The sequence below is a fragment of the Metopolophium dirhodum genome, chromosome 1 (assembly GCF_019925205.1).
Source record: "Metopolophium dirhodum isolate CAU chromosome 1, ASM1992520v1, whole genome shotgun sequence".
NCBI classification, from domain to species: Eukaryota; Metazoa; Arthropoda; class Insecta; order Hemiptera; family Aphididae; genus Metopolophium; species Metopolophium dirhodum.
In genome coordinates this window covers 32,568,626-32,584,632 of record NC_083560.1, presented here as the reverse complement: position 1 = coordinate 32,584,632, position 16,007 = coordinate 32,568,626, and the positions used below count along the sequence as shown (strand labels likewise).

The 16,007-nt window shown below is 35.8% G+C and overlaps 1 protein-coding gene across 3 annotated transcripts; it reads right to left on the bottom strand.

The window, feature by feature from the left end:
- Positions 1-12,614: 12,614 nt before the first annotated feature.
- LOC132936272 (uncharacterized) lies at positions 12,615-14,521 on the bottom strand. 3 transcript variants are annotated; one of them, XM_061002961.1, is made up of 5 exons: positions 14,036-14,521; positions 13,787-13,936; positions 13,607-13,693; positions 13,354-13,550; positions 12,615-13,007 (listed from the first exon to the last, which is right to left on the bottom strand). In XM_061002961.1, the coding sequence occupies exons 1-5, from the start codon at positions 14,078-14,080 to the stop codon at positions 12,857-12,859; spliced, it is 630 nt and encodes a 209-aa protein (XP_060858944.1). In that variant the 5' UTR covers positions 14,081-14,521; the 3' UTR covers positions 12,615-12,856. The 3 variants fall into 3 exon arrangements, with proteins under 3 accessions (XP_060858944.1, XP_060858946.1, XP_060858945.1); XM_061002962.1 differs by having other exon boundaries at positions 12,618-13,007; positions 13,799-13,936; positions 14,036-14,520; XM_061002963.1 differs by lacking the exon at positions 13,607-13,693 and having other exon boundaries at positions 12,616-13,007; positions 13,799-13,936; positions 14,036-14,520.
- Between the last annotated feature and the right edge of the window lie 1,486 nt (positions 14,522-16,007).

The window sequence follows — 16,007 nt, the reverse complement described above, 5'->3', positions numbered from 1 at the left end:
TTTGTATTTTTCATAAATTATTTCGTATGTTGTGTGATAGGGCTTTAATTTATAGCCGCTTAACGTCGAGTTGAGTGCCTACCTGATTTGCTGCAGCACATTGTCCACTATCCGACGAAGTTGGATTGCCTACCTAGGTGGCTAACTTGAAAGTTAATCGATTTTGACTTGAGATGACTGACTTGTTAGACACTCTAACACGGTTTTCGACTGAACACTTTTTACATAAGAAAAAGCACCCCGGACATGTGACGGCACTTACCACTGTGTCCGCCGCAGACAGATTGCTAAGACGGTGATGACTGACTTGCTAGACACTCTAACATGCAGGTTTTTGAATTTAAATTTTTGTACACATACAAAAAAGCACCAGACAAACGCTCATTGAATTGCCGATTTTCATGGGCAATGGGAGATTTCTAGACACTTAAACCCGACTTTCAAACTTCCCGCCTTCAAAACGAAACCACCAAGGAGCCAGGCCTTATCAAATATTCTTATCACAAAATCACTTCCGTTTACCAAAATTACCTTCTCTATAAGTGCGACATTTATAATTCGTTTCTCCAAAATCAGTACTCACTTACAACTAACACGGGGGTCCGGGGGTGTAACTATATTTTCCATTCTTCAGTTACCTACACGTCCTACACTACCAGCATGGTCCACAATGCACCGCAGGTAGATTGCATACCTGTTGATATACGCTTCGCATTATGTCCGCGATTCGACGCAGTCGGATTGCCTACCTATGTGATTTGACGATAGATAATCGAATAAACCTATCGACTCTACACTTTTTAACAACAGGAGATCGTATCCTGCCTATCTATTTACAATGTTCGTGACGGATTGCTAGACGCTCTAACTTTGAAACATTCCCACCAAAACGTCAAGCCTTATCTCCAATCCATATCTCTAATCCTAATCACAAATCCTAAACCTTCGTTGTATAAATTTAGTGTCACGACTTTTATAATTTAAATGACTCTGGCTCCAAAATGTGTACCTACTCTCGGCGAGTCCAACAGGCCTCTGAGTTTCACTTAGAGCTAGTTCTATAAGATCAAGAACAGCTGACTATAGTGGACCCGTGGCGTAAAAAAACTAAATACCGCTCTGTTTCTACAGTCCACCCGACCCGTTACCGTCGATTCCTTAGTGCGTCAAATCGTGTACCTTCGCGGCGGCGGTGGTCAGTTGGTTTTCAAATTTTTTGAAAATAAAACGTTTTTGAAAAATGTTACGCTTTTTACGCCGAATTTGCATTTTTGACATTTTTCATTCCCGTCACTCCTCTATTTGCTTAGTTTTTTTTTGTTATAAAAGCCACCGATGTGCAGTTTGTACGCGAATCGGTCTATAGCCATCGCTAGCGTCGGTAGTTATTATTGCTTTTTTCGTCTTTCTCGATTCATTTCGTCTTTTCTATCGCTGTTTGTTGCTCGTTTAGTATCAGTTTATTTCTTTTGAAATCTATAGATTTGCAGTTTGTACACTTTAAAATTCGCGTTCATAAATGTCAGTCGGTTTTCGTTCCAACGCACAACTGATATAAACTGTTTTTTTTTGTTTTGTTTTTGATTCAATATATCATTCAATATTGCATTATATTATTGTAGACGTATTCATTTATCCTTAATAACGTAGGTATTTGCTTAATGTAAACACAATTTTGTGGTATTATTTAAATTAATTTATTATTCAAACGTACATTATAATAATATAATAATAATAATAACGGTCAGATCATTGAATAAATTACAATTAAAGTTTAAACGGTGTGTAGATACATCGAATCGTATACGATTACATCGATGTATATCGAATATATCAGTTTACATCGCCGTGTAAACACACAGCTTAAGTGTTGAAGTTTAGACCGTTGTTGTCAACACAAACTGTGGCTCAGTAGGTTAGGCGTAGGTTTGTTTAGGCGCGTTTTGGTTAAGTGGTACCTGCCAGTACCCTGACTTAAGGTCAAGAACGCTGAACACTTTTGCGCTTCTCATCTGACGTATCAGCGTATTGAGGTCGGGCATTGGATAAGCGTCGGACTCTGTGACATCATTGAGCCGTCTATAATCAATGCACAGTCGGGGCGAGCCGTCTTTCTTTTTTGCTAATACGATTGGTGTGGCCCACGGAGATGTGCTTTGTTCTACAAGTCCCTGATCTTGTATGTCCCGTATCATAGTGTCGATTGTGGCCTGTTTTACCTGTGGTAGGAATATGGTTTGAGTTCTATAGGTGTCTGATTTTTGAGGAGGATGTCGTGTTCTATTAACCTGGTGCGACCTACCTTACCGTTGAATACGTCCGGGTAGTTACGCACTATTTCGGCGAGTTTCGTGCGTGTGTGGTGGTCACCGTTTATCGTTAATTTGTCGACATCTAGTGCTGGGCTGGGGGTGGGTGTCCAACCTTTCCAGCACGCTGTTATTCTCCTATTCGAGCCTAAATGAATAGTGCTCGTTGTGTAATCCCAGGTGACTTCGTTTTGTACGAGGAAATCGTGTCCTAGGAGCATGTCGCAGTATAAATTGTCCAGAATGGCTGCGTTGAAGGTGGGCGCGAGGTCTCCGATTCTGGCTACGAACGTGGAGGTACCATTTGTCATTGTGGTGTGTCCATCTACCATTCGTACCTGAGTTGATTGTCCGTGTTGGGGTGTGTCATATTTATGTGCAATGTTAGGGCTTACATATGATTTTTGTGCTTGTTAGTCGAGTAATGCTGTTACGGAACCTGACCTAAATTCGATTTCAATTGCGGGGGTCGGAATTTTTTCGGGGCATATTCGTTTAGCGTTATTTGACGTTGGTTGTGTCTTATAGCTGGGTAACTGGTTCTTAACCGCGTTATCAGTGTTCTGGGGAGCGGTTTGCACCGCCATTACCAGAGCATCTGTTTCGGTTATCTCTGTGCTATGGATATGTACCGTATGTGCACATGTTAATTTCGTAGAAGGGGTCGTTGTGTGGGGTGATGATGACCTGCTACTTAACGGAATTTTTGTTTTTTGGACGGGTGATATATCTGATGACGCCGAGTTTATCGATGCGCATTTGATAGTTAGTTCCCCGTCTATATTGCCAAACGTTGTGTGTGTGTGTGCAGTTGAGGCGGTAGCGTGGACAAGTGTCCGACGACTCATTTCCCGTTTCCCGATCGCGGTGAGTGCCCCCCGGGGCAGTCACTGTTCCAGTGAGGATCTCCACAGTACCTGCACGGGTTGGGCGGTTGCGGTTTTCCTGCCGTACCGTCCTGAGTTCGCGGTTGGTGCGTCGGTTGCGGCACGCGGATTTAACCAAATTTTTTATTTGCCGGTTTCGGTTGTGGTTGCGTGGTTGGTTCGTCTGGTGTGTATTCCAGGATTCCAGCGATCTGGCGGAGGTCTCCGAATGTCACTGGTCTTTGCAATCGTATATGCGTGTGATATTCATTGCGCGTTATTCCGGCTATCGTACCGACTAGCTGTGTTTCAGGTAACCCGGTAATGACGCGGCGTGCTAGTTGATTTTTTTGTGTCATAAACTCCGTTAGCAATTGCGTTGGTGTTTGTCGGACGGATACTATCTCAGCTCGCAGCCGTAATTATATTTCCACGTTGTCGAATTTTCGAATTTGTCGACAAAAAAAAAATTCGGCGCGGAACTCATCTCAGGTGAGGTCCAGTAGTCTGATGGTGTTTCACCATGTACTGGCTGTGCCCTTCAGCTGCTGTACGATAATATTCGTCCAGGCCGACCTATTTATGCACGTTTGGTACAATATCGATTCCGCTTTATGTATAAACCGTACTGGGTCTTCGGGTGTTGTTCCGTGGAACTCCGGCAGCGAATGTCTCGCTGCGCATACGTCGTCGTATGGTATCAGCGTCGATTGTTGTGCCGCATAGGTGTGTGTGGAGGAAGGGTCATTGTATTGGTTTGATGTGTCATCGAAACGTACCGATCGGTCGGTGTGTTGACTACCCGTTGCCGGTGGTTCGCGTGCCGCGGGGTAGCTCGTTCTGTAATTCGTGTTGTTTGATGTGCTCGGGCGTGCGTGCTGGTGCGCGTTATTGGTCACCCACGTTTCCGGGGTGTTTCGGTGTTGTCCCGCTACCGCTGTGTTGTGGGGGTGGGTCGGTGGTGGTCCATCCGTTTGCTGTTCCGGTGTTTGGCGTGCCATACTCATCTCTAGGCGTCGCATTGTTTCTGCAATACGACTTTGGACATCGCCATAAATTTAATTAAAATACAACAAAAAAGCAAGGCAACCTTGAGATCGCATTCTAATGGGGATGAACAACCTCACCTAAACATGTTAAGAAAGTAATCAATGATTAGTAATACACGAGCAGATTCACACACAATAAGAAATTAGGTGACGATCTACGATCAGATGGCCGAGCACACATAATTAATATTTAGAATACAGTAGTTAAACGATAGTACACATTTCTGAACAACTGTATAAGAAAGCCGACAGTAGAAATATGAACAATATCATAGTCATGTGAATATAATATATAATTATTATTTATAATATATATATATATGTATATATATATCAATAACGCATAGTATCTGAATATTAACGGATGGCATATAACATATATGGTAAAGATAATAATGGGACATGATTCTCGTAATAGCCAGGCGTAGAGATGAATAGATGATATTTTGAATCACGTCCTGTGAGGTCCACAGATATATCGATAGACTGGGGGGAAGTAGGAGAGCAGGAGGCCCTATAAAACCAGACCCGAAACGGCCTGTAGATTAGACGTGTATACTCATTCTACTGGCTATATGTATATTTATATTACTAGCTATTAATTTATCTTCTCTGCAGTCATTAGCGAGCAGTTGGCCAGTGGGTCTTGTCACTACAAAATACTTGTTGTTAGTTTTAATTCTGCCTTGTCGAAGTGAGAATTGATTCCTTTTCTTCATGTTTCTCCGACCTGAATAAATTCTTATATGAAAATGAGAGCTCAGTGACACCGATAAATGCAGAAAAAATAAAAGCCCATTTAATTAATTTAAAATCTGGATTACTTTCCTACTTTCCGAGATTAAACGAAGTTTCTGATAATTTGTGGGTACAAAATCAATTTTCAATTCAGAAAAAGCCAAAAGTACTTTCATCAAATGAATACGAAAGTTTGTTTGAAATTACATTTTCTTCTTAATTGAAATTTAAGTTCGAGTCACTTAAAATTGAGGAGTTCCAGATTTCCATGGAAAGTGATTACAAACAATTGTCCATAAAGGGTGTCACCGTTTTATTGCCATTTGCAACTTCCTTGTGAAAACTGGCTTTTCAGCGTATACAATGACCAAGAATAAGTTTTTAAATCAACTGAACGCGGCTCCGGACTTACGAATCCAACTTTCAGGAATAACTACAGATTTAAAAAAAGTTATGAAGAAAACATTGCAAAGATTCCAATCTTCTCATTCAATCTATATTAGAGGTAATGACAGACAAACAATACATTTTAAGCTTTCGTATATACATTTAAAATATTGTAATAGTTATAAACAAAATAAAATGTTAAAATCGTTTTTACTTAGTTTTTTTTTTTATATTAATGATACTCTTGTGTCGGAAGTGTCCAACAACCCACTCATTTAAGTGTACAAAACATATGTATTCATTACTATTATAGAAAAAATATGGTTGTTCCGCAAAACGTTCAAACTCTTACAAAGGTTCTGCGAGTAAAAGAAGTTGGGAAACGCTGGTTTATGTTACTGAGTAATAAAGACATGATCCCTGTTTCCGTGAACACATGGCATATACCTGCGCATATTATGTATTAATGCTTATTAGAAACAGTACAATTTTTAATGATACATAGTTGAACATATCCTTCAACAATATGTGATACGGGATGTGTCGAGATGATGTAACAACGGATGCACAATATGAATGTTTAATGATAATCCGCTTCTGAAAATTTCCAGAATAGAGTACGTTTTTAGAAGCGGAGTTTGAATCTTCATTCTAGACTTTTCAGTTCTTACAGTCCTTCTAGATCTATCAATAGGCAAGTCTTGATGAAAATAATTGACAACCTATTTAATTAAAGTTTATTATTATATTATAATAATTGTAAAATATTGAATACCTACCTATAGGTAATCTCGATGTATATTCTTCACTGAAAATGGTTGTAAATACTGAACAAACTGAGATGTAGGTATACAAAATATAAATATTATTAATAATTGTATATTTGTTTAGGTAGTATAAGGTACCTGCATTTTGCTCAAGCATAAAGTGTTGGCCGGCGTATTGTGTATGCAAAATAGGTACATAACTGCAGTGTTCGATATAATTATCTATAATTGTTACATTTTAGCACGTCGCTATTTCGTTTGTCGATAGAATTTGGTTGTGCACAAAACAAACCACATCGCACCCAGCCGTAAATACTTAAATACACTTTACTTTATTTCACAAAAATAATGATATTTCAAATAATTTTAAAAAATAAACTACATTACTTAAATGAATGATTTTACAATTAAAATTTTTCTAAAAAACAGATTTACGAATTGGCTATTTTAAATTGTTCAAAAAAAAATTATATCAGACTTAAATTTTTAATTTCAGTATTAATAAATTAAAAATGTTATACTTATATGCAAACCAAGCGTATTTTTTATAGTTGTCTACTATTGTAATAATGGTTCAATAAAACTCTTAAGGGCTGTCAGTTGGTTGGTTATTACTTATTTTTCAAAACCAAAACATAATTTGAAAAATTGTAATGTAGAATACATCTTAACTATGCCACAGTATCGGAGACAAAGGTGTGGTCGAATTCTCATTGAATTCAGTAGGTATTTGAAAACTTTATTATGGATCTAGTCGTTTTAGCAAAATATATCACGTCTGATTCATCTTTTAAGGTTATCTCCTATCTAAAATTGAAAGACAACCGAGAAACCTAGAAAAACCCTTTCCTTGTTAGGCCAACTAACATACAGTGCATATTGGAAATGTGTTATACTGGAAGGATTAGATAAACACAGAGTTAGTGGCAACATAATATATGTTAATAATATTAACAGTTAGCACTGAAATTGGTAATTTAAAAACATTTAGTTTACAACATTTTAATCTGCATTTTATGAGATAAATATATATTACAATAATAACAATTTTAATTCAGATTTATTGAGACAAGACATAACAAATAGTTTACATTCTTTAAACATGGTTGTGGAAATATATAACAAAATTACAATATAATTGATGTTCATATAAAGAGGATAAATACGGCACCGTCGTCCAAATATCACATCATAGATTGGAACACCAGTCTTAAAACATAGTTCTGGACGGAAAGCACGGTTGCTTGAAGTAGATTCAAATAAAACTGAAACAGCCTACCTTTCACTCCCTAGAGTCGGGGAAAAAAGGAAAAGGGTACAAACTGAGGTTAAAATTTTTAAAAAGGAACAAACATCAGTTGTGATTTCTTTCAGTATTTATCATCACGTAGATACATCGAACCTAAAGTGGATGGTATTCCAAGCTTTTTCTGTCAAAATTACAATATATTTAATATTTATAATAACTGGCCTTATTGTTACTTTTTAATTTTTTTGTCGCTATCCTCAGTCAGTTTCTTTTTTCTCCGACTCTAGGTAGTGAAAGGTAGGTTGTTTCAATTTCATTTGAATCTACTTTAACCAATCGTGCTTTCCTTCCAGAACTATGTTTTAAGACTGGTGTTCCAATCAATGATGTGATATATTTTGAACGATGGTGACGTAATACACTCGATACTGAATATGCTTCGGTTTTCACAATAGTAGCTCTTCACCACTGTCTAGTTTATTAGTGTTCTCATTTTTTACCTGATTATAATAAAAACAAACAGTTGAATTTGATATGTATTTATATAACATGTATATATAAAAATAATAGTACTACAATTTCTACTCACAGTATTTGGATTTTCACGGTTATGGAACATTTGAGTTCAAACTGAAACAAAATTTTCGTGATACCACAGAGATTAATTCTACAAAATTTAACCTATTCTGTGGTGATACTACACAACTGTACAGTGAACAAATATGCCACATTTTTATAATATTGATACACTCTCTTCGTTTAGTGCTCGCAAGATATTATTATCTATATCAATTATAGCAATAAGCAATAATTATAGTCATGAATTTTAGATTTTCACCACATACATCAAGTATTATCACAATATAATATTATGTCATGACTTAGCAGTAGTTTGTAGTTATTGGCCACCAAATATATAGCTATGCAAATTATTCAAGTAGGTAGTACCTCGTTTATTTTATAAATGATAATATAACAATTCAAGCAGATGCGGATTGAATCAAAGTGTCTGATAGTGACTAGTGTAGGTAAAACAAAATACCTAATACATTCACACTTTAGTGGTGGAAATAAACGATTAGCGATCTATGACATACACGACATCCGTTTCGTTTTTACTCTAGTGGACACTGCGGGTATTATAATATAGGACGTCATATAATCTGTTATTATAGTTTCTGCCTCGGGTCCGTATAACAAGCTGCAAGAAACAGCGCGCCTAACGGTTGCACGTGGACCACGTACTGCTGGTCTGCTGCGGCACGTCCGCGGTCACTGGCGGTGCGCCGTTTCGAATGGCCCGGTAGTAGTACATTATCGAGTCCTGTAGTGACGACTGCGGCCGCTGCGGCGATTCCTGGTCCCTCGAAGAGCCCACAGGTCCGGCCGGACACCTGGATGTGCCCGCGGGTGTTCGGCGACCGCATTCATTGGCGTCTCCGCCGCCATCGCTACTGTCGCTCGGCGATGGTGGACGTACCAGTAATCGTCGTCTCGGGGGTGGCGCGCGGCATTCGTCTTCGGTGTCGGTGTCGGGCGACGGCGGCTGGTAGCTCAATTTACGCAGCTGGCGGGGCTGCGTCGACGTGGAGACGCAGGGCGATTCTCGGTTTCGATCAGGCGACGGCGTCGGGCATCGGGTCGGCGAATCCAACGGTATCTCGTACGTTCCGCTCGTGGTCGCGGCGCATCGTTCGTTCTGCTGACGCGGGCGTCGCTGGAACTCGGCCAGTTTCCGTTTCTCCTCGTCGATCAACTGTTGGAGCCGTTCGCGGTCGTCGCAGGACGGCTGCTGCTGCAGCTGCGCGGAGGCGCGTTTCAGTTGCTTGTATTCGCGCATCATCTCAATGATTTTCATTTCCCTTTCCAAGCATTCCACCAGGTGCGACCGCTGCTCGTTCAGCCGTTCCAATTCCCGCTGCATGTTTTGCCGGCGACCGTCATTTTCGTCCTGCAGCGCGGGCTGTATGGCTGCGCCTGGCATGCCCTGCACTGCAGCCGGGGAATACGACTCGTTGTCTACATAAGGTTCGAATGCCAAACACTTGGGTCTCGGTGGTGGAGACGACGGACGTACTCGTGACGCGTCGTGCTGGCTACGGTCCCGGTGCTGTTGCCAGTTACTCATGTCCACCTGGTCGTCGAAGAAATCGGGTTGGTAGCCGTGGTGTTTGGCCGTGGACGGTCTCGCGCTGCGTTCCTGTGCGCTCGGGCCCCGTGGCCGACTGCTACTGGAGCAAGACGATCGCCGCCGGCAGCTCTTCTTCTTCTGCTGCATTAGTCCTTCGTTGATGATCTGATCGACCGGGTCGACGAAAGCTGCAGCGGGATTGGCGTTCGGTTTTGCGCAGCTCCTCGGCGCGGCAGGACGACGCCGGCAACAAGTGTTCGTGCCCTCTGTGACCAAGCAGGATGTTTCAGGTTTAATGCAACCGCAGCAGCCGAGCTCCTCTGCCAGGCGTCGGCGCACGCTCTGTGTCTTACAGTCGACCAGCCCGTCGACCCGGGGACACGGGTTTGGACAGCCACGGTTTCCGTCCACCCGCCTTTCCGGCGACGCGCCAGCCCGGAGACCAGTATCCGCCCTCCGGTAATTCGATGGCGATCCTGCACGGGTGACGTCATTTTTCCTAAGCTCCTCGTGGCATGCGGCACTCATATTTTCGGTTTTTTGTGTATGTCAATGCGACGTGTTTCAAATTTATATTTACAATTTATTCGTTTCGATAAAATTATTGTTAGTGGTTTTAAAATGCGTGTACCTACCTATGTTTATATTATAATATATAGATACGTCGTCAGGCAAATTATTATAATAACCATCATCAGTTAGCCAACGGATATGTTATTTATTCCAGTTTTAATTAAAAAAATATTTTGCAGGAGTCCTTTGCTACGTACGGGACCCTTCTACCCCGCTCCTACATATAGTTAGAATATACGAATATCTAATGTACTAAGTAGGTAGTATATGTAGGTTCTATCCCAGTTTTTACAATTACAGGGAGATTTAAAAACGGTTATCCACGACTTTCCCCCTTGAACGATCAGATTTGTGGGTGCTTACTACCCCAGTTTTTTACTGTTCCAGGGTGATTTAAAAACGGTTATCCACGACTTTCCCCCTTGGATGAACAGATTTTTGGCTGCTTTCTATCCCAGTTTACACTATTTAATTTTTCCAATTTAAATTTTACCCAAAAAAAAAAAAGATATTTACTCAGTTTCACAACAAGTGATTATTATTATTTTTTGCCCATACAAATATATTTACTGTTTCCAGTTTTTTACTGTTCCAGGGAGATTTAAAAACGGATATCCACGACTTTTCCACTTGGACGATCAGATTTGTGGGTGCTTACTATCCCAGTTTTTACAATTACAGGGAGATTTAAAAACGTGTATCCACAACTTTCCCGCTTGGTCGATCAGATTTTTGGCTGCTTTCTATCCCAGTTTATACTGCTTAATTTTTTCAATTCAAATTTTACTCAGTTTCACAACAAGTGATTATTATTATTTTTTGGCCCATACAAATATATTTACTGTTTCCATTTTTATCTTACTTTTTAATTTTTTCATTATTTTAACTTATATACAAAAATAGTAATTAAATAACTTGTAGGCTCATGGCCTAGTGGGCTAAGGCGTTGAGTGTAGAGTTTGATAAATTTAAATTTAGGGTAAGTATGTATGTTAATACTACACCCAGTGTCATAGTCCACTATACCATGGGTCTACATTTTTTTTGTTTTTTTTTTTCATGTTTTTATTCATAAACTGTAATTTTTAATTTTATAATATATTATGTTTCAATTTTCGGGTTATTAGATTTTGTAATAACTGTTTATAATATGTTATATAATAACGCACAACTTAATCTGTATCAGTTTATTAGTAACCGTTGAATTGTGCGTTATTATTTACAATGGACTTATTAAAAGAAATTGAAAGAGACATTTCAGAAATGGGTATAATTCATCCATCACATTTTTGTTACAAGGAATTAGCTGAATTGTATACATTATTATCAAAATTAAAAAGCCACGCTATTAAATGTGGAACAGAAAAAAACAATAATCATTTTACTTTATGTGCGTGGTCAAATCAAAATTGTGATTGCGGACCTGATACATGTTTGTGCATTGTTATCAATTATCTGTTTACCGATTTGAAAAAAATATTGATCAATAAACAAAAATCATTAGTTAAATAATCACTTTTTAACTTTCATAATGTGATCAAACTGTTATCCAACACACTATATTTGACTTTTTTTTGATTTTATTTTAGTTGTGTTTTTACAGTGTAGTAGTGTTGACTATGCTGCATTTTATTTATTTGTTAAGGTACTAATAATTTAATTAAAATTGGAACATATATTTCAATCGATAAAAATCAATCAATAGGTACGTCAACTCTGCCAAACATTGAAGGCACATAGAAGATTCACTATACTGAAATCCAAACCAAAATATTATCATCTTGAATTCAATAATTAAATCAATACTGCACACATCATGGACGCCGTAGTAGTCAAATCAATATTCAGCATACATCAACAGAATAAAAAAAACATTTATATTGGATACCTAGTTGATCAACCTTTATCTGTTATTATTTTATTCATGTGTAACGTAACTAAACGATATCTAATACTAAATGTATTTCAATGGAATAAGTTTATATCTGATGATAGTTTTAATATAATTGTTTGTTCTTTATCCACTGTTCAACATTCAAAACGATTACATTTAGATAATAATTTTTATTATAAAATATGTGCAAAATCTGAATCAGTTAATTTACATCATAATAATAACAGAATCACATTATCCAGTGATAATTTAAATCGATTGAAATTATTGGAAACATGTATAAATGCAAATATCATAGAGTTATCAAATAAATTAGTGGCGTATCAGACTGTTTTCAATAATGCATGTATAATTATCAGGTATGATATTTTATATTTATCACCTGATTGTATTAGAAGTGATTTTATCAGTACATATATTAAAGATTATAATTTCAAAATGAATGACCTGAAGGATGAAGAAAAGTCATTTTTACTTGAATTACAACAAATCCATCACGAAACGTTTGCAGACATTATACTAAAGCCTGATATAACCAGCCAATAAACCAAAATAATCATGATATACGACAAGCTTACTATTTAATAATTAGATTATACCTTCATAATAAACATTATTTATTTTGTCAAATGCATACCTTTATTTAATAATAAATGATAATAATATAATTAATATATTATATATTATAAATAATCTTAAATGTTAACTGGTTAAAATAAACCAAAATATTTTCCATAATATAATCATATTGTATAAATTATTGAATCAAATGTAAGCTTTCTAAAATAAAATTGAATACAAATATTTTAACCGTTTGGTAATAAATAAAAAATACACAAATATTAATGACGGGTTTCATTTAGTGAAACTATAATAATATAAACATATAGTTATTATTTATAAGATTCAATTTTTTTGTTGTTGTTACACATAAATTTATCCATTAATAAATCTTGCAAATTATTAAATGCCGATATTATTGTATTGTCAGCTTTATCTTTTTCGTTCAGCATAGTTTTTGCGTTGAACGTTGAGGTTTTCCATCTATTAAAACAAATTAATGATTGTATATTATAAATGCATATATTTTCATATTATCATAAATATTTTATCAAATAAACTAGATGACACAATTGTTGAGCAGTTAAATATTTTACATACTGTGTGAATATTATTAGTATCAACGACGAAACATCATCATACCTATATTCACAAAATTGCTTGATTGTAAGCATCGTGCCTATTTAGGTTATAAAATAGTACTATGGCATGATATGTTTCCCCAATAATTTACAAATATTGTACTTAATTTTTTTTTTTTCTTATTCATTTTAATGATACCTAGTGTAAATCTTAATATACTCTGTTTATACAAAATATTAATAGTTACCTGTCTTTTGACTCTACTTTTTCCATGTCCGATGTTTTGTATTTTTGAATAACCAAATAATCACTTGCTGTTTTGATTTCGGGTATTTTGATACAAAAATTTCCACCATCTGATTTTTTTACGCGTATGCAGTTTTCATTAACCATAGTTGTTAAACCATTATATTCTTGTTCCAGTTTTAATAAATGCGACTGAAACTAAAATCAATATTAAATTGATAAATATATTATTATTAAAATATGGAATATTTTACTTTCTGTTTTTTTGGTTTAGGTTTTATAACGGTTTCAGGTTTTTTAGAATTCTGCATTTGCTCATTTTTCCGATGATTATAAAGTTCCTAAATTTATATACCCATGTTTTTAACATATTGATGTGTAATGTAAGGAAATTAAGAAAAAAGTTTATGATATAATAATAATAATAATAATACCGGTGCACATACATCAATTTCTTCATCATCTGAATTTTGATCGCTTGTGTTGACCATTATTAATTTCTGTTTTTTTGGTTTAGCTTTCATAGTGATTTGGGGTTTTTTAGAATTCTGCATTTGCACATTTTTTCGATATGAATAATGATCCTAAATTTAAATGATTATGTTTTAAACTTATTGTTAATAAATGGTGTTAAATTAAAGTATATTAATAATATATTATAATTATTATAATAATGTACTTACATTGATTTCTTCATCGGCCGAATTTTGTACACTCATGTCGGACATTATTACTATGCACTCGTATTGCTTAAAATTAACTGATGAAATTCACATTAGGTCTCTTTATTTTATATAAATTAATATCTATGATATATAGTAATAGTCATGTCAATGCCTGTTACACATGGTGTTGGTAATAAATAAAAACTGATATACACATTGTTTTTAACGATAAACAGAGAAATTAAAAGATATTTGGCATTGACTAATGTGTGGAAAAGCAGATTATAAACTGTATGCCCAAAATCGTTTGATATATCCATCACTTATTCGCACTGCACTATTTTTATTTTTAGTATTTTGTACATCAATGATTATAATTAAAATTTGATCGCATTTTATGTTTACATTAAGATATAAGGTGCCGTGTTGGTAATAAATAAAAACTGATATACACATTGTTTTTAACGATTAACAGAGGAATTAAAAGATATTTGACATTGGCTAATGTGTGGAAAAGCAGATTATAAACTGTATGCCAAAAATCGTTTGATATATCCATCACTTATTCGCACTGCACTATTTTTTATTTTTAGTATTTTGTACATCAATGATTATAATTTAAATTTGATCGCATTTCATGTTTACATTAACATATAAGGTGCTAATAATAAAAATAGTGCCGTGCGAATAAGTGATGGATATATCAAACGATTTTTGGCATACAGTTTATAATCTGCTTTTCCATGTTACTTAAATAGTGGGGTTCATTAGATCAATAATAATAATACTCAACAAGCTGGTATGCAAGAACGCCGCATGCAGCGAGCAGAATATTTCATTGTAAGTTAATTAATTATAACATTTTAATTTTTAAAATATAATCATTTTATTCATTTTTAGCAAAGATATGATACCTGACGACAACCTCGATAATGTAATTAGTCATATACCACCGATCACAATACAACATATTGCAAAATATCCATTTACTCACAGTGAACGTGAAGTTTATGAATATTTTCGCCAGTTGCATTCAGCTTTTGTCGTGAGGGAAGTTCGATATTCATTTGATGATAATATTATCGATATATTTTGCTCATTCGAATGTGCCAATTATATCAATCAGGCGTATTTTGAGTCGAATCTTGTAAATTTAAGTTTAAAAGCGTACCATGTTATGTTTAAGGATATAAATGTGCTACAAATGTATTGTCAAAGACGAAGGTGTTTGGCATGCCAAAAATACGTCACTGTCTGTGACAATCGCAATTTATATGCTGAACCCGAAGAGGATTATGTAATACAAGTATTTCCAATAACCAATTGCACCGTCAATCTACTTCAATCAACAGTTCATACATAACTACATAAGTGATATTTTATTTTAATACGTTATTATATATTTTATTTTAATGCGGTTTTGAATTAATTGTTAAAAATGCCAAAATTTAACCGCATTAAAAAAATTAACGGTCCACAATCTTTCTTTCTATACCCAAAAACAGGTGCTATACTATACGGATGCTCAAAGCGTAGTATTCCATTACATTTTATATACGTTCTAAAATCGATAGGATCAATACGTACATTGAATGTTAGCTTTGTTCCGTAGACTTTATTAGCTTGAGGTAACTCTTCTACCATATACTTGTTAATATCTTCTATGTCACAGCATTCGACTGGCACAAAAAATTGAATATTTACTTTTCTATCTGGAGGAATTGATTTTATTCTCAGCCGGTTATTAGTTAGATTTATAATATTTGGAAATGAATTGTATGTTTGCAAAGATAACAAAGCTATTTCTGAATCCTCGTAAACGTTTAGAGATGGAAAATAATTCGTGGATAATATAGTTGTATTTCCAGTTAAACTTAATGTAACAGATTCATACATTGTAAAAATTCAAGACATAAATGACCACAGTTAAATGTATTGAAGTCTTGATAGTTGGAATAGTTGTATACTATTTTGAACTGTCTGAAATAAT